Genomic DNA, 24,018 nt, shown 5'->3' with positions numbered 1-24,018 from the left:
TACTAGCGAGTTGAACAGTTTCATTTATTTACAGGTTACGATGGCGCAGTCTTACAATGTCCACATGCCAGTAATATGATGCCAGTGGAGGAATTACAATGTACCTTTAAAGTTGACAAACAACTGAAGTTAACATCAGGAGATACGTAAGCCTTGTTATATGTTATAAGTATTGTGCAATTGTTAACTATTGTTCAAGGCAAAGGCAATATGCCATTTAAAAAGTATTTTCACCTATAAAAATTTTGGTCAATTATTCTCATTATAGAAAAAAGACAACATTGGTATTTATCTATGTCTTTTTTTGTGTCAAATCACACAAAAAAGGAAAGAAAAAACAAGTTAATAGGATATCATGTTCGATAGATTAAGATTAGTTTACGCCATTTGTTTCTCCTTGTATTTGTGGAAATTTTGAACCATCCGTCGATTCATTACGACTACATTCTTGATGATCATGTAAAATACAGAATGAGTAATATATGTTATATCTTTTCAGAATAATATTGGAATTTCGAGCAAGATCAGGTGGAAAACTGGCACTTATGAAAATAGACGACGGTGCTGTGACCGGAGTTGAGTTTTATAGTGGCGTAACAGCTATTGATATTTTGGAGTTCAAGTTTGATTTCGATGTGCCATCTCATTGCACAGAAACTTCCATGTGTTCCAATCATCCCATGCAATTGGAAAATGATATCACATCGGTATGACATAAGATGATTTTTTATCAAGTATTAATATTGGAAGTTGAAAGATGGGTTTGTCATATTTGTTGAAAAATTGTGGAAGAACTAAGTTGCTGAATTAATGTAAACTTAACTCAATTATGTATTGCACTGTTAATTGTATTATGTAAAAGAAACAGGTTCTGGTCTTAAAATAAGTATGTTATTAAATACATTCTTCTTCTATAAATACATTTATGAAGGTTGGACACAGCCAATCATCTATAACTTAATTGACATAAGTGTAACCAAAGAGATAATCAGCAAAGGAATTTTCTTTAACTGAATATATACATGGAACAGTATTTGCAAATGCCCTTTAATACACGTTTTTTGCAACACATTTACAAATTATTTTAAGTATTCAAGTATTCTTTACAAGTAATGTAATTCAGAATAGACAGATTTGTCTTTAAATTTTACCGTAACCAATTTTTTTTCATCCGCAAAAATGCTGCGACACATTATCAGTCCCACAAAATGATTAAGTTAAATGTTTGATTTAAACTGGCAAAAATAGTTTATACTTTATAATTAAGTCCATTTAACAACATTTCTAATTTATGCAGATCGAAATTCGTCCGTATTGGTCTGGTTGGACCGATCGGCTTTCTGGCATTTCTAGTTATACTTTTGAAGTATGGAAGATGGAATATAATGTTAAAGCGGAAGGATTACAAGAACCTCTCATAACAAATGATACTAACCCTTCACCTTTGTTTATAACTAATGTAATGGCTAACGACTCGATTTACCCGACTTACAAGCCGACAAAAGCTGGAGTGTATTCATGTATACTAGAAGTGACCGATGTCGCGAATAACTCGGAATACGTCCGACGTATTGTTATCTTTGACGATAACTCAGATTTGACTATTAATATATCTAATAGCCTATTTGTATCATCTGCGAATTTTGAAACAAACTTTTTGTGGCAAACAGACTTCAAACATGATGTTAAAAATGATATGACGGTAAAATGGGAAGGTTTGTTCAGCAATTCTTTACATCATGAGAAACATCTGTTGGCAAAAGTTTTAGACTATAAACCACGATTAAGTGATAACATACGTCGTCATAACTATAAACGAATCTTGACAAATAATGATGACCATGAAGGAGACAGAACAATTGATAGCATTTCTAATATAAATGGTATCGTTAAGTTCCAAATAAACCATGAAATTGTCAGTAGACCATCGTTTGTGGATCCTGAGGACGGATGGGAGGATATTTATCCAATAGCAGAACATTCTGTTCTTGAAATGGCTGCAGGCACAATAGGAGATGGAGATTCACAGCAAATATGGGTTCGTGCGTTCGATGTGCTTGGTCGCAACAAAACACAAACTACAGTTATTCATTATGATCAAAGTGGACCAGATAACTTTTTAACAAATAAAGAATATAATATAGAAAATGGAGCCCACACTTTTTCAAGCAGGTGAGAAATAGGTGTATGTAAATTATACGAAAGGAATAAAACAAGATGTTGTATAAGATCCATTAAGGCAACTCTCAATTGAAATAACACTGATATAAGGTTAAAGAGTATAGGTCAAAGTACGGCCGTCAACACATAGCCTTGCCTCACACCGAACAGCAAGCTACAAAGGGCACACGAATGATTAATGCGTATGTCGTCCTAATTTAAACTTTGTTCGATAGTCGTCATAGGTAATCATATTACATTTTCCTATTTGTGTAGTGTTAAAGCATTTAAAAACACGAAAATCAACTATCTTATGTATGTTATTGTTTTACATTTATGAAGCAAATAAAAAAGAAGATTTTTATACAATGGTTGTGAGTTACAAGTTTAACTACTAACGATAAGTTTTGCATATTTCTTAAATTGGTCTTAAATTAATTAATTATATCTAGCTATAATAATAATTATTTATTAATAATTTTATTCGTTTAGGATTGAATTTGTATCCCGGGATCTTCATAGTGGTGTGGCCTATGTTTCAATGCAAATCGTGCTTAACGGAACAAACAATATCAGATTCGAACAAAATATTTCTGTGGAAGGAAGGGTAGGTTTAATTTAATATGTAAATTAAGGAACGAAAAAAATGTTGACATATTTTTAAAAATGTAAAGTAAAAAAATTAATCTTAGACTTAAGTAAGATTTTCTTTCAATTTCTAATAACAGAAAAAAAAAAAATAACAAGTCACATTTTTCTCAATATTTCAAATACTGTAACATTAGATTGTCATGAAATATAAGATATATAAATATAATGCTTTATTTGATACTTTACAGACCACTGAATCATGTGCTCTTACTCATGACTGTTACTGTGTACCAATGGGATTGTGTTTTATGAGGAACTTAACCATCGAAATTAATAATTGTCATCTTGGTGTGCCAATAGATGTGATAGCGAATGGATATTATAATCTTAATATCACATCACACAACACAGCATCATTAAGCACTTCTACATTGATCAAAGTACGTTCAAAGTTTGATATTTGTTGTGTTGTTATGTTTTTGAAAAACAACTGCTTTATCATGTATTGCTATTTTCCATTTATACTGCCTGAATGAAATGCAGTCAAAGCACCCTTATTATACTGAATGTTTCTCATATAATATGTCAATTAGCAATCTTCTTCTAAGCTTACATTTTATCTTTGTATTTCAAAGGCACATTTTATATTAGTAATAAAACAAACAAAAGCTTTCTATTGGGTGTATTATTACATCCAAATATTTAAAAAAAAAAAAGAAAAAAAAAGGTGTTTAACTTTTCCATGCTGATATAGTTTATCATAATCTTTTACAGATAGGGGAGATCACAAAGTTTGATGGTATCAGTAGTTGTAAGTAGTGTTAGTTTTCTACTAATATCGGTTGTTAAATTTCTGTACCTGACCGTTGAGTATCTCACAAGAACATGCAAAATTCTTAATATTTAACAAAACATAGTGTAATCGGTCATATATAGTTTATGCACTGTATCGTCAAATTCATTAATGTACAAGGACTTAATCGAAGAGATTTGTTGTTTGATTGTTGGTATTTTAATGCCACATTTGAGCTATTTTGTGGCTGTAAGTTTTTATTGTTGGAGGGAAACCGGGGTGCCCACAGAAAACCACTGACTGATCGATAGGAAAACTGACAATCCTAGTAAATTCAGATTGGAATCAAGTGCACCTAATCGAAAGAACAAACCTAATTGTCCAACAATTGTATCAATACATAACTGCCAATTAAAACAAGGTTTTATTTTTACCGTGAATGTCATGACACTCTATAATAGTAGGAAAGATTATTTATTCATTTTATTTTATCTTAAAGCCATTCAATTTAAGCAAATTCTGTTCAATTGAAAAAACAATTTGTTCTAGAATATTACCTTCAACCAGCAAATACGTTCCAAATACAATGTAAAACAGCATGATCAGAAGAAGCAAATTCAAATACGTTTAGAAACATGTTACATTACTTTTGTCAAATAATCATGGTGTAGTAGCACAATAACTAACTCATAATTAAATAAAAAAAAATAGGATACTTCTAAACAAAATATTTTTATATTTTTCAGATCCAAGTCCTTCATTTGTTACTACTCTCAACATTACAAATCGAGCAGTGACCATACAATGGACAAATGCGTCCACATGTTATCAACGAATGAGATATATCATCTTGCTCTATAAACCTAATAATACGACAGAATCATTTGAAATTGATAAAAATGCTGATACGTATACATTTGATGGCCTTTCACCTGGTACCACTTATACAGCAGAGATATATACGGACTATAACACCAAACCAAACTTTACCCGTAGTCCAATACCATATGAACACACATTTAAAACAGGTAAAATATTTCTGGAAGGTTTACGTGTTTGATAAATTATTGAACTGAGTGGGTACAATTAGTAACAAATACATAGTGAATAAGAAAATAGAAATTTGGACAATACGCAGATGCTAATCTGTTACTCTTTTTACTCATCTTTATGATTTAAATTGATTTATACAATCAACTAGAAAACGTTAAGCATTGCCTAAATAGAACCCCACCCCACCATATACATATAATATTGTAGTAGCTCATTATGTTATATACATTTATAGATGCTTTCTTTACTAATATAAAAAAATGATAAGCATAACATGACTCCCATTATGTGCTTATTATACGTTTATAATATTTTCAACAAATTGTAAATTTCAGCTTCCTTTTGTTCTCATCTACAACCCTGCTATCCTGGTCATTGCAAAAGTGATATTGATGAATGCATCTGTACTAATAGTTTCAGTGGATCTACTTGTTTACAATGTAAGTTTATTTTTTGTACATATAGAAATAACGCATTGCGTAATTAATTTTGATGGAATCATCCTCGTTTTTGTACTTAATATGTCGTGTGAGAGATTGTTTGAAAAGACTTTCACCACATACAGTTAATTTATTATAATCGAACAAACAAAAAAAACGTGTAATTTTTAAAAATGACAGTTGACTGATTGGTTGATGGTTGTTTAACGTCCAGTGGCAAATCAAGGTTATATGTGTTAAACTTTTTAAAATAAAATAAAACTGCTCGGTTTAATTCTCAGAAACAAATTAACTTCAATGTCTTGGAAAATTAAATGTTTGCGTCGGATTTATTTTACAGCTAACAGACTGTTTTGTAACACCTATTGTTAAGGACTGTGTAATACTATGACGGAAAACAATGAACATAAACGATCTAACAAACCGAATGACATGAGAAAGTCAACTGAAGGGTTCCATATATAATCTATTTCTTTTTTCCTCCTTATATATATTTTTTTTCAACAATTTGTTGTTCATGTTATACGTACACAGCGCTGTTTGTCTTATCAAATACTTGGAATATGTTTGCTGAAAAATGAAATTAAAATATCTTCAAATTTACATTTTTTCTTTTAGTCGACGAAACGCATTCACCTTCCTTACAAAGAAGTGCAGCAAAATTTACCTACTTGGATTTGAGTACTAATACTGTGAAATACACCTATCAAGTGAATTCTACCGAACATAATTTGACATGGTCAAATCAGGAAATGTTTAATTCAATGATATTTGAACTGGAGGCTTCTTTTGACGGAAATGTATCATTCGGATCACTACCTGAATATCCGAACTACCTGAATAAATCTGAATTTGGTATTGTGGAGGGAACTATACAATTCACACATACATTCCAATCTACAGGTAAGGAATTTGACAAAATGTTCAAGCAAAATATTGCTCGATAATTTTTGTGCGTTAACATCAATATTTTTTGTGATATTTTCTAATCTAACTTAAACGAGGGATAAAAAAAGACTTGTGTAAGTATGCACCAATTTTTATTCATCAAATCGACTCTTTACGTCGTTGATAAATGGATCGTTTTCATTACTAAAGTGTTTGGCCGTTATACTCTTTTTTTACACATTATTTTCCAATTCCCATATACATTGGGCACTGTTATTTCTTTTTAAATGATGTCTCTCACCTTACTAGCGTCATTTCGTTCGCAATTTCAGGTATTCATCAATCCAAATAGTTAGAATAAATTAACATTTTCATGAAAAGACACTGCTTACTTTTATTAGTTTGAAATTATTAAAAATGTGTTTACTTTTTTTACTTGCTAGTTAAAAATAAAACAGTTCTTCAATGTACTGATCCAAGTGAAGAAAGTCCGATACCTGCACTGCATTGTAATATTCAGCTTCTAAATACGTATACAGTACCGGTATCTTCTGGAGACATGTAAGTATAACAGAATTAAAATGAATAAACAATAAAAACAACTAGAAAATGTAATTTACAGTTATGTTAATATTTACACAGTTCATCTATTCTAATCATGTTAATGTTAATTCTTTTGTTTTTTGTTGATAATATATTTGAATATGTGCAGTAAAGCTATATATCAAAGAAAGTTATTTTCTCAAAAGAGAATGTACCCATTTTATTTCCTGAGTAGATCAATTGAAATCCATAGACCTCTAATTTGGTTAAATATTATTTGTTGATGAAACATTGTTTTACCTTCAGAATGACTCTAGAATTCATGGCACATTCTGGTGGCTACAGGAAACTAATAAACTTTGGCGATGGTGTAATGACCGGGATAGAGTTTTATCAAGGGCAGTCAGTTCAACAGACAATGGAACTCAGATTCGACTTTGATACTCCTGTACACTGTACAAAAACTTCATCTTGTGACGACAGTCCAATGTATCTTGAAAAGGACATAACAAAGGTAAAATACTTGATTTAAAATGTGTTATATTGTTTATGGGGTTGAAAGATGAACATTACAAATAGAGTCAGAAGAACTCTGAACAGTTGACTTTTCATAGCCAAATCATTGATTGTCCTACCTATATCTTTAAAATCTCTTTTTGTCTTACACAATTATACTTTTTTCTTCTACACATACATTGTAGTTCCTCCCATCTTTATGTCCGATCAACTTGTATGCAACTTGTTAATTTTAATGCATTATAATATTGCCTATTATGAGAAACTAATTGATTTTTTCTTAATCTATTTTTTTTATATGCTTTGGGAAAAAATGATATGATTGCCAACGAGACAATAATCTATTTCAGACAACCTGACAAGGATTTGCATGAGGTCAATTTATTCGGTATTAAGCAATAAGAAAAACCTAAACTATAATTTGAGTTATAAAAGTATCGGGTCAATGAAATAAGATAAAAAAAAACTTTTAAAAAAAGCAACGGCCTGGTCAAAAGTGCAAATATATAGATGTAAACAATTCTGACAAAAATCACAAAGAGACAACACAACAAAAAAACAACGATTTGAGTAAACACCGCTGCTTTGGGATTCGCATATCAAGGATAGCTAGGGGTAAAATACAATGGTGTTCATCCGATTGTCCCTTAACCTTGGATAGTGATGTAAACAACCAATAAAAAACATGTAAACCTCAGTTCAAAAGGCTCAACTTGTCAAAAATGTTCTATGAACAAAAATAAATAGCAAACCGCAAAAGACAAAGTATGGATCTAAGAGTAAACACAGTAACTAATAGCTTTAGTTGAGTTTAGATTATATATTTTACATTAGCAAAATAGTAAACGGATTAAACACATGTTCTTGCAACATTCGAGAAGTCCCCTGCCTCTTCTATTATACTTATACATGGGCATTGGCACTAATATTTAATTATTTGTTTTTAAAAACAGTAAGACCAATCAAAATATATCTAATATTTTCACCAAACGACATTTAAGGTTGACCCTTTGTTTATGTTGATTAGAACATTATCATAACACTTTAAAATAAAATCTGATATCCTAATTCATTTTGACTTCCCTCCAGACACCTATCAAACCTTTTTGGTCTGGTTGGGAAGATAAGATTTCAGGAATTCATAAGTTTACGTTCGAAGTTTGGAAGTTGGATTACGTGTTGGATAAGGATGGACTGATGGAACCACAAATTACTAACATGACAAATCCTAAACCATTATTTCTTAAGGAAATGTTACTAAAGTCGAACATATCAAACCTACAATTCACCCCAGATCTTTCTGGAGTTTACTCTTGTATATTAGAAATAAATGACAATGCCAATAATTCTGAATATGTCCGACGCATCGTTATATATGATAAAACATCTGATGTTTCTGTAAACGAGTCCAGACGACTCTTGGTTTTATCTGCGGAGGTTCAAACAAACTACACATGGCAGACTATTTACAGCCCTACTGGCATCAGCATTATCAACGTTACATGGGAAGGACTATTCTCAAATCAGAATCATTCTGATGGTCATTTTCTAGCTAGTGTGTTACCTTATGAACCCAGACTAAGTGACAACATGTCACGCCATGGGTATAAACGTATTCTTTCTGATTTTGACGACCACGAAGGCACAAGAACATTAAATGCTACTGATAACATCAATGGTATCACCAGATTTGAATTAGTCTATGAAGTTGTTGGTTTGAAGAAATCACAAACGCCAACAACTGGGTGGTATGAAATATTGCCATTGATGGAATCTACATCTGTACAAATGGCAACTGGAACAGTATCCGATGGTGATTTATTGCAACTTTGGATCCGAGCATATGATATCATGGGGAACAACAAAACAAAGACTTCATTGCTACATTTTGATAAAAGTGGTCCTGATAATTTTATCAATGATATTCAGTACAACATAGAGGATGGTAAAACTGTTTTTACAACCAGGTATTAAAAATATATTACGCTACTATATTGGTATTGAAAGTATGAAAGGCGTTTTTGTTAAGTTTAAGCAAATATGTTTAATAATTTTAAGAAATTTGCATTTTCTATATAGACGAAAGGATGAATGAAGCAAATGCTTTTTAATTTTGTCGTTTGTTTGCATTTTATGAAAGAGACATTCCAAGCCTTTATTTACTTGCCAAACAAACACCATTATTGCGATAAACCAAAAGAAAAATAAACATGTACACACAGCAGTATAATTAATTCAATTCCAGGTTTCTATGTACCAAATACTAGTATGTGTGTGTTTGAGAATTTGTACACATGTATATATTATTCGTCAATACTTTTAAAAGAGACACACTGTAATAGCTACGTGTACATCTTGTTGCTACAAATGTATATTAATTCTGGACTGAAATTTCATTTTTAGATTTCCTTTAATATTCCAAGATCTTCACAGTGGTATCGAAAATATTTCTATAGATATTGTATTAAATGAAACTGGGGAAATCAAATATAAAACACATGTTGATTCCTTTTCGATGGTGAGTTAATCTTCAATACTAAATATAAAATTACGTTCTATTCACACGTCGAACAAAATTTAGATAAACCATTTTCTGTCAACGATAAATAAAGGTGAAAAAAATTTATTCACTTGATGAAATTTCTATATAACAAATCATTCCGAAATTTGTAAAAAGGTAACAATTATATTTATTATACTTCACGTTAAAATGCCATATTTTGATCGGCTAATACGAGGGTGTTAATTTACTTTGTCACATGGCTGAGCGGGTGACAATGTTTTTGAATGTTACCCTCTCGTCTAGACAAATCGAAACTCAATATTTTAAAAGACAATCGATTGAATTTACATCAATTTATTAAAGACTGGTTAGGTTCTACATTTTGGCTTGGATTCTATTATTTGACTGTTAGAATAAAAAAATTAAAAAAACATCTTGCTTCACTTCTGTTGATTTTTCTAATACCCGTAAAGTTTTATGTACGTGACGTTAAAGAAAATAGTTTTAAATAAAAAATGGTACACCTAGAAAAAGCGTTGTCGACCGGAAGCCACGGTTGACAATGTTTTCTCGGGGTACCAATCTGCTCTGTCACCCTCTTAGCTATGCGTTATTTATATAATGTTTCAATATTAAATATATTATATTAATGTAAAGACTCTTTTAACACCTTTACTTTAAATACATAATTATTTCTGTTTCTTTAAACAAGAGTTCGTTTTTATATTAATCGCAGTTTTTATTATTTTTATCAGACAAAGACCTCCTGCTCATCTACGCCTGACTGTTATTGTGTACCAAATGGACAATGTTTTATGCGATCTGTAAATTTGGAAATTAATAATTGTGACCTTGGTGTTCCAATTTCTTTAATAAATAAAGGAACATTCAACCTGTTAGTAACCTCAGTGAACACAGCAAGTTTACAAACAAGATCTATATTTCAGGTATTTATGAAATTGACATGCATAATACTTAAATGTGTTTGAGTTTTCCTGATGAAAAAAAATCGAGAAAAGATCTCAGATACCAGATTTACAAAATGGTTTAGTCTTAGACTCCCGAAACACTCAATATTAAAAAAAAACAGAAAATATAATATTTTAGGGGATGATGATCATCATCATCTTTATCATAATGCACACTTGTATGTAGCGTAAAAACACTTCATTCTAGAAATGAATTCTGATAATTTCATTCTTATGTTATGGTTATGAAAAATCGTTCTCATCATTTATTTCTTTAATTATTGTGTACGTCGATGGGATGGCACGATTCATTTTAGTATGTCGCGAAAGCGTTAACTTTTTTATCCAATCAAAATAACGGATTCGTTAGAAACATCCATGTAGTGTGTGGATTGTACTAGACAGACACATGAAGCTAGTATTGAAATGTACTATAGTTTAAATCGAAAACAAAATGGAATATACCGGGGATCGAACCCATGATATCGGCATTCAACGCAAACACGGTACCACGATCCCATTAACTTCATGTGATTTTAATTCTTTTAATAGTGTATTTATTTTGGGTGATTTTTTCTAGGCAGGCGCAGTGAAATTGTTTAAAGGAATAGATGAATGTAAGTATAATTAATCACTCAGTTTTTAGCTCACCTGGCCCGAAGGGCCAAGTGAGCTTTTCTCATCACTTTGCGTCCGTCGTCCGTCGTCCGTCGTCGTCGTCGTCGTCGTCGTCCTGCGTCCGGCGTTAACTTTTACAAAAATCTTCTCCTCTGAAACTACTGGGCCAAATTAAACCAAACTTGACCACAATCATCATTGGGGTATCTAGTTTAAAAATTGTGTCCGGTGACCCGGTCAACGAACCAAGATGGCCGCCATGGCTAAAAATAGAACATAGGGGTAAAATGCAGTTTTTGGCTTATAACTCAAAAACCAAAGCATTTAGAGCAATTCTGACATGGGGTTAAATTGTTTATCAGATCAAAATCTATCTGCCCTGAAAATTTCAGATGAATCGAACAACCTCTTGTTGGGTTGCTACCCCTAAATTGGTAATTTTAAGGAAATTTTGCTGTTTTTGGTTATTATCTTGAATAATATTATAGATAGAGATAAACTGTAAACAGCAATAATGTTCAGCAAAATAAGATTTACAAATAAGTCAACATGACCGAAATGGTCAAATGACCCCTTTAGGAGTTATTGCCCTTTATAGTCAATTTTTAACCATTATTCGTAAATCTAAGTAATCTTTTACAAAAATCTTCTCCTCTGAAACTACCAGGCCAAATTAAACCAAACTTAGCCACAACCATCATTGGGGTATCTAGTTTAAAAATTGTGTCTGGTGACCCGGTCAACCAACCAAGATGGCCACCATGGCTAAAAGTAGAACATGGGGTAAAATGCAGTTTTTGGCTTATAACTCGAAAACAAAAGCATTAAGAGCAAAACTGGCAAGGGGTTAAATTGTTTATCAGGTCAAGATCTATCTGCCCTGAAAATTTCAGACAAACAGATTGTAAATTTTTAACAATTTTCATAAAATTTGTAAATTTTTACTAACATTTTCAACTGAAACTACTGGGCCAATCATTATAGATGGGGATATTTGTATGCAGCAAGAATGTTCAGTAAAGTTAGATCTACAAACACATCACCATCACCAAAACACAATTTTGTCACAAATCTATCTGTGTCCTTTGTTGAATATTCACATATACCAAGGTGAGCGACACAGGCTCTTTAGAGCCTCTAGTTATCTTTAATCTTATTACCCAATCACTAATAAAGATTTTTGCTCATTCTATATTAATGTTTCATATACAAGTGGTAATAACAACAAAACGATACACGATAAAGCTATCAAATAGTTTCAATATACTTTCTTACTATCCTTGTATCCGGATTTTTTATACACAATAATGTATCAAACCCGTTACACATACAACATGTATCGAACCGATCTGAAATCTATATTATTGTAAATGTTATACTTTTATACTCTTTGAACATTTTTGAAAAAATCATTTCATCGAGCTAACTACGAGAAAAATTATCTGAACGGTGGACGTACGCACTCATCAAAATAGATCAATTGTATTGGCATTAAATCTGTGCTAATGATATACATTTCTCAGGAACGAGTTTGCTATGATCGGAAATATGCGATGAATGAATGTCAATTAAAAAATACAAAGTCTGTGATGTTCTCGCTGTTTTTATAGTCATAGTTGTCTTCGCTGAAAGCAAAATTACATTAACTGGTTAGGAGAACATAAAAACGCTAACCATCAATTCCTTATAACGTCCCTTGGTAAACATTCTGTATGTCCATGACCAACGTCAGTAGCTTGTAGTCAAGTTGTTGTCGTTGATTCACGTCAGTCTAATTTGTTTTTCGTTAATTCGTTTGTTTTTAATAAGTTTTCTCAATTGAATTTTTTTTATACTTTTTTATGTCAGGGCCTTTTATAGCCGACTTTACGGTATGGGTTTTTCTCATTGTTGTTCGCCGTGTAGTTGCCTATAATTTTGTACGTCAACTTTACTTTAATTTTGGCAGATATTTTTCTCATAGGTTATCCTGTTACTTTTAGATTTCTACTTTATATAGCTTGAAAAAATATATACAACTGTTACCTAGTTTTGTACGAAAGTATACAACTAACTGTATAACATTTTACTTATCTTATGAATTGACGGGTCAAAATATCCGTTTTCCAACTTTAATTTCAATATAAATACATTAATGCACATGTATGTGCTGTTTTGTATATTTTATGTAGGTATATCACATTTGTTATAGGTAAGGATCGTGTTGGACAATCTTTGATCCCTATCTAGGTTTTGTTTACTTCTTCCCGTCATGTTCCATTTTTCTACAATGGGGATGTCAGTTTCTTTTCAAAATATGAATTTTGAATGTCCTCACGGCATCTTCTGTCTCTTGTTTTAAAGACATTGCGATACATAGCATTGTAAAAAAACTTTTTATATATAATACTAGTAACAGGTTTATGATATAATACGCCAAACTCATTCGTGGCACTTGAAACTAAAATCGTGGAAAGCCAAAAAAACTCCTAAACTTCAAAACAATATACACGACATATCGCCAGTATTTTTGCTATATTTTGTATAAACCATCTATGATTTTGGTACAGAATCATTTTTAATTTTTCGAAAACTGTTAATATTTATATATGTACCCATTATTTTCTTACAGATGCAAGTCCTTCTGCAATATCTGTTGTTAATAAAACGAATAGCCAGATTGCAATTATGTGGACAAATAACCCAACATGTTACAAAAGACACGGATTCGTTATTCTTTTTTACCAACCAGACAATTCTTCACAGACATTCAACGTTGATGCAAATTCTACTCTTTATACATTTGATGGCCTTTTCCCCGGTACAAAATACAGTGTTGACGTATATACCCAGTATGGAAATGGAACACATAATACCATGAGTCTACAGCCACGTTCTGTGACTATAACAACCAGTAAGATAAACTTATATTCCAAAATAGTCTCTCCTCTGTACTTTGTCAAACTGGTGTTGATTTTCTTTGACATCATTACGGTTTATAGTAAATGAGGGAAAGTCTATGAAATCTTTCCTGAAACAACTGTACAAATTTGATATCGTGTGTTAAATATCATTCTGTAAATATTAACCTATTCAGAAACAGAAGAGATTGCTTTAACCTACTAGTACTTTCCTTCGACATTATTTTTGGAGTGTTTTTTTTTTTATTTGCTCCAATTCATTGGTTGTATGCAAACTAAACGTACGTATGACGTTCTATATGTACGTCTGGTATCTTAAATGACTTAATTTAATCTCTCTAAGATATTTAAAATTATATGCCTTTCTCCCTTTCAAATATAAACTTGATTATTGACATACACTATAAACTTTTAGAGCTTATATTTTTAATATTGACACTGAACTAAAACTTATCTCTGTTACAGACCAATTCTGCTCCCACTTACAGCCATGTTACCCCGGTAACTGTCACATTGATAATGATGGCTGCTTGTGTTCCAATGGATTTAGTGGCGATACATGTTTACATAGTGAGTTAAACTTACACTAGAGATTTTTTGAACATACATATCACTAATAAGATGTTAATTTTAACAATGGAATATAATGTCAACTAATTAGCAAACGACATTAATTAATGCATAATATGTTTCACGAGACTATTTCATATTCTAGGAGACAATTTCAGATCACTTAATTTACATTAATAAGAAGACGCGGACATCGAATAGCCAGTTATAAAGGGCCCACAAATGACTAATGTAAAACAATTCAAAAAGAAAAACAAAAGGTATAATGTATATGAAAAAACAAGAAACTAACAAAAATATGAACCACCCAAGCATGTTTTGAGTGAATTACTCTGTTGCAAACTCAAATCGTCACAGACACAATATATATTAACCACAAGACATATCGTACTGTACTACATTTATTGAATAACTATTTTGAATTTGGAGATAAAACTTTCTAAAGGGTATATCAATATAAACTCTCTATTAATTTATTGATCAAAGATAGCAGTTACTTTTATTCACATGCGAGTTTAAACCCTAATCATACAAATAAAATGATACATGCATGTTGTATTTAAGGCAATTTATTTTCTTATCACGTACTTAAAAAGTGCGACCTAATAACATATGCGCTCTCATTTCAGTTGACGAAGTGTATATACCTGAATTACTAAGAATTAAATCAACTTTGACTCGCATAGATACAACTACAGGGCATGATATACCATTCGTTTTAATTAATGCAACACACAACTCGACATGGTCTAATTTAGACCAATTCGATAGCCTTGAACTCTATATAGATGCAGAAATCCATACCAACTCGACAATTGGACCCCAACCAAGTTACCCAAATTACATGAAATCAGCTCGGTTTGGAATAGTTCAAGGAAATGTACAAATTATGCATAAATCGTTAAGCAAAGGTACGGTTATGATATGCTTACTTTATAAATTCTACTATGTTTCAGATTCAAACGAGTTAAACCCTTTTGATATTTTCTCGTATTTAACAAATATTTCCATCATGCTGTGTTCGAGCATTTGAGCCCATGACCGTTTTGAGAAATAGTCTACGTGTTCTAGAATAATGTTTTCACTCTTGTTGCGCTACGTTACATTTTGGTTTTGAATGAATTTCAGGAGGCAAGGGACAACAAATTCATGTAGTGAAGATATTAAGTAGACTTCTTATGTCAAACTTATATTCGGTTTAACTAGCAATAACACCAAGGTTAATTTATCATTTTCATCATAAAATTGGTTTCGGTCTTGCAGTTCCCTTACAATGCGTTATAACAAAGCTACAAATGTGCACTGTTCATTATTTTTATCATGTCTGAAAATTTCTATTTTATATATTTTGAGGTTTTTTTTCTATTGTGCACAACAAGGATAATAGGAAGTACAGAACATATTGACAATTAGACATATCATAATTAGATTTATACAATTTAAAAAAAAAACCAAGATTTAATTGTTTTAAATTGCAGGAGACAATATTACAGTTGTGTCATGTAGCAACATCAGTGGTTTAAACCCTGTCGACAAAATGCATTGTGTGATAAGGGTAGAGGGAGGATGTAGTAATCCGAAGTCTGGAGAATCGTAAGCTTCCTAATATCGTTCTATAGAAAACGTTAAGTAAAGTTAAAAAAAAAAAAAGTAAAGACCCTTTCAGTAAAATTTTCAAAATATTTATTATCTATTTGTATTTCGTGTTTGAATAGCGAACATCTATTATGGGTTTGTCTGAATTTATTGATGATTAGCTAAACAATAGGCGTTGATATTTCTATTATATAATATATTATGTATTATTCCATGATCTCCTTTCCCCATGTATGACAAAAGGCTAATTCATAAATGCATAATAAGAAATTCACCAGGCCAATAATATGTCACGTAATAGCCTGAGCATGACATGACAAGATACAAAACAAAACAAAACAGACCCAGTAGCCTGCCTTATGCTACAACAATGAAGGAAAACACATACTGAAGACAGAAACCAACTACAGTATCATGATGAAAGACACATCAATAATATGGAGAGACATACTATGTTTGTGATTGCTCAAATATCCTACTTTCTTGTGGTAGTTGTATGACAACACAGGATACGAACAAAATGTTTATCAGCTCAAAAACAAATAGCAAATAAAAACAAAGTATAATAAGTGTACTAACAGTTCACTAAAACCCTTTCTCCTCATATCTATGTATATATAGAGATTCCACAACTGCAACAAGTGTATAACGATATTTCCCCACTCGGGAACTTATATTTAAAGCGCGAGGCATGCCGAGCTTTTTAAATAATTAAAATTAAATGTTTAGAGTGGGAAAATATCGTAATACTAGTACACGATTAACAGTGATGGTATCTGTTTCTCTAATGATTGGTATCCTTCCTTTTCAAAGATTTGATGAAAGTTGTGTACTTTGATGAATCGTCGTCAGGCATGGCTCTTTTTCATTACGTCACAAATTCAGAAGAAAACAAGAAAATTCAACGTCACAGCTAAATTTCAACCAATCATTCGGCGAGAACAGATTCTTCACTACTTGTAAGGAGAAATATTTTTCTCACATCGTTCAGGAAATGTAAAAAAAAGCACAAAAATTAGAAAAACCGTACTCTTCAAAAATATCATTCAGAACAAATTTAACTGATTTGTATAAACACGCAATAAGCAGTTTAAGAAAAGGCAAGAGCCAAGGCAATGCCAAAATATTCGTTTCAACAGAAAGCAAGATTCAGGATGTAAAATGATAAGTTGTAAAACCTGGAGAGCAATTTATGATAAATTAAGCAAGATTTGTACTTAGATAAATCAAGTTATGCTTTATTGAAATAAAAAAAAGTGTTTTGAAACTTCAAAATCATTTATATTTCATGTTGAATAATGTTTTTTAGATGTCTTATAACATGCAATGTACAATCAGGTGGAAATAGACAACTTATCAACATAGGTGATGGGACAGACACAGGAACTGAATTTTATATCGGTTCTTATGTCACACAGAATCTGGAGTATAGATTTGATTTTGATGTACCTGTTCATTGCACACAAAACACCATGTGTGGCGAGACATCAATGGCGCTTATCAAGGATGTCACAACGGTATACACACGATTTGATTATTCTTATTCATTTTGATGAACTAGTATTACATGTTTGATATTTAAATATGCTTGTTCCTTACATGATATATATATGTATGGCATGACATTTCAATAAAGACAGTGTTGTGTAATTGTTGTTTTATTTTTACATTGTCATTTTGTATTTTTGTATCTTGGCGTATACAATCACCATACACTATATAATCCTTTTCCGTTTATTGCATGCTTTTTCTTCCAATGTTGTAGAATGCCTGCTAAACGAATTGTTATTTGGGTTCTTTTTGGGTTTTTGTTTCAGGCTGAATTAACATACTTCTTTTTTTATTTTATTGACAGACAAAATTTCGTCCAAATTGGTCTGGTTGGATGGATGCCCTTTCCGGAGTTTATAAGTATACTTTCGAAGTTTGGAAAATGGAGTATGTACAATCGGAAGATGGACTACGTGAACCTCTAATAACAAATTCCTCGAATCCTATACCGTTATTTTCGTCCATAATATACGATGATAATATCGTTTTTCCTGAATACGAACCACCTGAAGCTGGTGTTTATTCGTGCATCTTAGAAATAAACGATAAGGCGAATAATTCTGAATATGTCAGGAGAATTGTCGTGTATGATAAAACTTCTGGTGTGGAAAAATTAAATTCTACAGGTCGTTTATATGTTTCGTCAGCTTCATCCTCTACTAATTATACATGGCAAACAAGTTATAGTTCTGGCGCTTCTTCTCCTGTAGAAATCCAATGGCAGGGTCTGTTTTCCAATTCATTTCATGAGCAACAAAAAATTTTGTCAAAAGTTTTGGACTATCAACCCCGACTAAGTGACAATATAATGCGAAATAACTATAAGCGCATACTACCACAATATGACGATAAAGACGGAGACAGAAACACAAGCTCTATAGCAAACGTTCATGGGATTGTCAGATTTGAAATCGCACACGAAAAGGTTACTGAAAAGAAATCATATCTTCCAAGTAATGGATGGGTTACTGTGGTACCTTTTGCTGAAAACAATACGCTTCAAATATCAGAACGTACCATAGGTGACGGGGATTCTCGTCAGATTTGGATTAGAGCTTTTGACATTATGAACAATAGTAACTATGATACAACTATGGTTTACTTTGATAGGAGTGGTCCAGTTAATCATCTAACTGGTAAAGACTATAATGCAGACGGACAATATAAATTTACAAGCAGGTTTGTATACTGTATTTCGCTAATGTCTTTTTGTTTAAAAATAGCTCTTTAAATTTACAAGTATGTAATTATATGTGTCTCATTGGCACTCATACCACATCTTCTTATATCTATATATATGTTATTCCACTGTCTTTTATTATGGTCAACAATAAGATATTTTTATTGCCGTATACACATGAATTTCGTGGATCATATCCATAGCATTTATATTACACTATTTTGTTTGATCTTCCTTTATATATTTTCAAAACAACAGACTTCAAATGAAATGAATAGAACAAATGTATCTCTTTGTCAATATACACGTAAAGAGAAGTATGGACGAAGCAGTTTTTGAAAAAAAAAAAAAAAAAAGTAAATCACTGGAAAAACGGTTATATTCGTGTTACAACAGTCATGTATCCGCATCATAGAATATAAATCGTATGCGCTAAAATATTAATAAAACACAATTGTACGTGTGATCTTATAATATGTTACCATAATAAAGTTCATATTTATTCATATAACAAGAATGCATAATGTCGCTAATTTATTACAGATTTACAATAATCACTCAGGATTTACACAGTGGATGTACACACGTCTCTATTCAACTAAAACTTGAAAACTCTGATGATGTTAAATACCAAACCGAAAAAAGAATGGAAATTACGGTAAATATTGTCTTCATTCAATGGTAACAACCAGGTATAATTAGAATGTTTATATGAAGAATTCGGATGAAATGATTTCATTCGCTAATTGAATACTTGAAAGAGACTTACAATACAGTTGATATCAACTGTGTTATGATTGCTCCATTTCATTGATTGCAATGGCCTCTTTTGGAAACAAACCAAGTGTTTACGACATGGTTGATTTAAGATTCAATTTGAATTGTTGACATTGTTTATAAATCATGTATTTGTTTTTACAGAATAACACGTATTGTAATCAAGACCCAGATTGTTACTGTGTGCCAATGGGACTTTGTTTTTTGCGCAAAATACAATTTGATGTGGATAACTGTCTCCTTGCAGTGTCATCAGAGCTATTAGATAACAGCAAATATATTCTGGTTGTTTCATCCTCTAACACAGCCGGTCTGAATACGACTTCTAAGTTCGAGGTAAAAACAATATTGACCTTTCGTTAACATAGTTAATCGTTATTTTCTGTGTATTTGATATATAATTTTAAAAACTGTTCTGATATATTAAATATACTTTGTACATGTAGTATTTTACAGGCGCAAACAGTTATAGGTAAATTACATTTAACTTTACAGTTCATACTTCACCACTCTGTTATAACCAGCTAAGTTTCAAGAAAAATAATTTTCAGTACACGTGTAAATCTTTCGTTGAATATATAATATGTATAAAGGCACTAACATAGCTTGTTTGTTTTTTCAGATCGATGTAAAGAATATCGTTGGAATAAACGAATGTAAGTATCAATAGCATAGGAAATAAATGGAAAGCAAAAAATAAGCTTTTCTTTCATATTTTTTTATCTTATATTTACATCATTGGGTCGATGCTACTGCTGGTGGACGTTTCGTCCCCGATGGTATCACCAGCCCAGTAGTCACCACTTCGGTGTTGACATGAATATCAATAATGTTGTCATTTTTTCTAAATTTCCTGTTTACAAAAGTTTGAATTTTTCGAAAAATAAGGATTTTCATATCTCAGGCATAGATTTCCTTGGCCGTATTTGGCACAACTTTTTGGAATTTTGGATCCTAAATGCTCTTCAACTTTGTACTTGTTTGGCTTATTAAATATTTTGATATGAGCATCACTGATGAGTCTTCTGTAGACGAAACGCGCGTCTGGCGTACTAAATTATAACCCTGGTACCTTTGATAACTATTATAGTCTCACACTTACATACAACCTATTTAGTGTAACATCCTGTTGTAGTCATTTTGTTTTAAGCATAACGATCTATTCATCGCAGTTTGGGGGAAAAATAAACCAATGTCCGTATTTACAGAACCTGTACAACAACTATATACTATATGATAGACATTTTTATATAATCCTACTGAGCACTATAAGTATGACTTATACAATTGAATTTGGCTATTATTTTTAAGTTCATTTTGTTTATATAGCTCTTCCATTGTTTCATTTACATCCTTGTCTTTTAAATTATTCTGATGAAGTAACTAAAGAAAACCGCTTCAAACGTATGACATTTAGTAACGTGTTTTACCCGGCTGTTTAAGCATTGTTCTAATGCATGTGTTTTCGGTCGTTCGTCACATTTTTATACTACTAGTAGTATTCATTTCGAATTTCGTAATATTGTATTTACATTTATCTTCTTTAATTATGTTGGTTGAAGCTTTTCTGATTTTCTAAGTCGGTGCACAATTTTATTTTTGTTGGAGTTTATGATATGGTGCATCTTTTAGTTTGAAGTAGTCTGAAAATAAAAATTAAAACATGTAGCATTTGATTGTCAGAAATTCAGACTTTTAAACAGTGGATCATATAAACATAATATTGTCATAAAGTCTCTTTATATTGAATAACGATTCTCGAAATTTTGTTCTCAGTATTTTTTTTAACGATATTTTTGAAACGTGCTGTTTCCAATCCTGTTTTGGTGATAATAATTATAGCCATTCTGTAGAACTTAACGTCTATTTTTGTCACTTGACGATGTTATCCCTCTGCATATCAAGATTGCGTGATTTCGACAAAGTCCGAACTTCCCATATACACTTTTCTATAATTGAAATATTAATGTTCCCAGCAATAACGTATCATTTTTAATTGAACTGTGTTGGACTTAGTCTTCTAGAAATCGCAATTACCTTAGCTGTATTTGGCACAACTTTTTGGAATTTTGAGTCCTCAATGCTCTTCAACTTTGTACTTGTTTGGCTTTATAACTATTTTGATATGAGCGTCACTTGTAGGTCTTATGTAGACGAAACGCGCGTACTAAATTATAATCCTGGTACTTTTGATAACTATTTATTATATTGCAAATACCAGATATATATGACGCTTTTTAAACCTTCATTCTTTACATTTATATGTGAATTTCCTACCTTTGAAGTTAGAGCTGTAGCTTTTCCTCTACAAAACTCATCAGAAGGACTGAAATCGAAATATATGAAGGCCAAATCAATGGCTAAGTGGAAGAGCAATTCAAACATTTTGTGCCAAATCAGACCATAAGATATCTTTGAATAAGTTTCAAATGCAGCCTCTATTCTTCATAAATTCTTAAAATTGCTCATTTGCTTAAACAGTACCTTGTTTTCGTTTCAGATTCAAGTCCATCATCAGTATCGTTCATTAACAAAACAAAGACGGCCGTTACTTTACAATGGATCCACCCGACAACATGTTACGAACCAACCAGATATATCATACATTTGTTACAACCACACAATTCTACCATAGAGTTTGAGATAAGTCCGAACGATACATCATTTACCATAACAGGTTTATCTTCTGGTGTATCCTACAGTGTAGAAATGTATACCGACTATGGAAATCTTTCTTACACTGTTAGAAGTGCAAATCCAGTATATATACAATTCGATACATCTGAACCAGGTAAGCTTATTAGTGGAATTGTTAAGGAAATGGGCAACTTGCCTTACTAAAAAAAGCAAGGAAATGTAATGTGATTTGCCAATGAGAAAATTATCCACCAGAGACATATAGACGCCTATCGCATTACAGGCTTATGACTAGACAGGCAAACACAGAATGAAGCAGGATAAAACAGATTTGTTTAACATAGTGAAAAAAAAAAAAAGTAAAATTCTAGGTAAACTAGAGATAAAATCATATATTCCGATTGACAAAACAAATATGATAGAAGAAAGTCAGATTAATCGAAGAAAACCGAGTATCAACTTACTATTATTTGTCTATGTAGCTGAATGTTTTGTATTGTAAACTTTTTTTTTCTTCAAAAGATATAATTTTTTTACATATGATTATTTACAGATGTAGAAAGTAGCAGCCTGAACCTGATCCCCATCATTGTAGGGTCAGTTATCGGCTTTATTCTACTAGTTATTCTAGCTATCGTAGCAACACTGTATTTCCTGAAACGACGACATCGCAATTTGTGTGTTGGGCCAATCTCAGAACCGGATGTTATAAACAATACTGCTAAAGCACCGATGATTAAAGTATCACCTTCTATCATAAGGAAAATGTCAATAAGTGCTCTATCAATTCCAGAAAGTCCATCATTAGAAAAAGCAAATAAGAGATTGCAAACAAACATATTTGATATAAGTTTACCAAAAGGAAGAGCCAAAACATTGCCTCCTTTACCACCAATGAGTTCAACTATGCAAAAACAGCCTTTATAGATTTGATGTTGGATAGTTTAAGCTGATATGTTTTTCGTGTATGATTAAAAAAAAATGCTTTAACCACCAAAGTTTATTAAAAATTGTGAACACAAGATACGCAGATTATATTTAAATAACCAGTTACAGTTTAATGGTGGCATTTAATTAACTATAGTACTGTTTGTGTCATATTTATGTATACTTTTAAATATCAGAAATGAAAATTAGTATAATATCAGATAGTTTACTTATTTTTTTAATGTGGAAAAAAGCATACAAAACATCACATACGCGTCTGGCGTATAAACAAAATTTAATCCCTGTACCTATGATGAGTTTATTTATCGATAATAAGTTTTTTGTGCTTCTTTGTTAAAGTTTTTGTTTGTTTTGACATAGTGACACAGTGATGACTTCTGTTCCCATATATAGACAATTTTCCCTTTTCTATCTGTTTTGTTCATGCATCTTTTTAAATATAATGGAATTTGATGCGACTGGCATACAAGTGAGAGGTTTAGCTCTATAAAACCAGGTTAAATCCACTATTTTCTACATATGAAAATGCCTGTACCAAGTCAGGAATATGGTGGTTGTTATTCATTCGTTTGATGTGTATGAGCTTTTGATTTCACCATTTGATGAGCACTTTTTAGATGATAAGTTCCCTTGTCGCCATCTTACGTTGTTTATATATCTCAACTTGTACGATTCGCTCGTGTATGTAACAATGTTTTAGATTGATTTTAACGAGAGAAATTTATGTATTACTGAAAAATTATTACACCAGGGTTTTCGATATCACAAACTAGTCAAAACATTTAC

General features: G+C 31.6%; 1 protein-coding gene across 1 annotated transcript; it reads left to right on the top strand.

Annotated features, from left to right (window-relative positions):
* The first annotated feature begins 75 nt into the window (after positions 1-75).
* Positions 76-23,425, top strand: LOC134705618 (uncharacterized). Its single transcript, XM_063564340.1, has 26 exons — positions 76-146; positions 500-707; positions 1,298-2,172; positions 2,653-2,767; positions 3,000-3,191; positions 3,526-3,562; positions 4,291-4,572; positions 4,933-5,037; positions 5,656-5,940; positions 6,369-6,486; positions 6,775-6,982; positions 8,074-8,951; positions 9,388-9,502; positions 10,243-10,434; positions 11,036-11,072; positions 13,685-13,966; positions 14,439-14,543; positions 15,173-15,454; positions 16,022-16,136; positions 17,449-17,656; positions 17,995-18,869; positions 19,414-19,528; positions 19,792-19,983; positions 20,270-20,303; positions 22,148-22,438; positions 22,838-23,425. Exons 1-26 carry the CDS (start codon positions 76-78, stop codon positions 23,209-23,211), a joined length of 6,591 nt encoding a protein of 2,196 aa, XP_063420410.1. The 3' UTR covers positions 23,212-23,425.
* The last annotated feature ends 593 nt before the right edge of the window (positions 23,426-24,018 follow it).

The sequence above is a fragment of the Mytilus trossulus genome, chromosome 2 (assembly GCF_036588685.1).
Source record: "Mytilus trossulus isolate FHL-02 chromosome 2, PNRI_Mtr1.1.1.hap1, whole genome shotgun sequence".
NCBI classification, from domain to species: Eukaryota; Metazoa; Mollusca; class Bivalvia; order Mytilida; family Mytilidae; genus Mytilus; species Mytilus trossulus.
The sequence above is the reverse complement of the archived record's forward strand: the minus strand, read 5'-3'. Positions and strand labels throughout refer to the sequence as shown.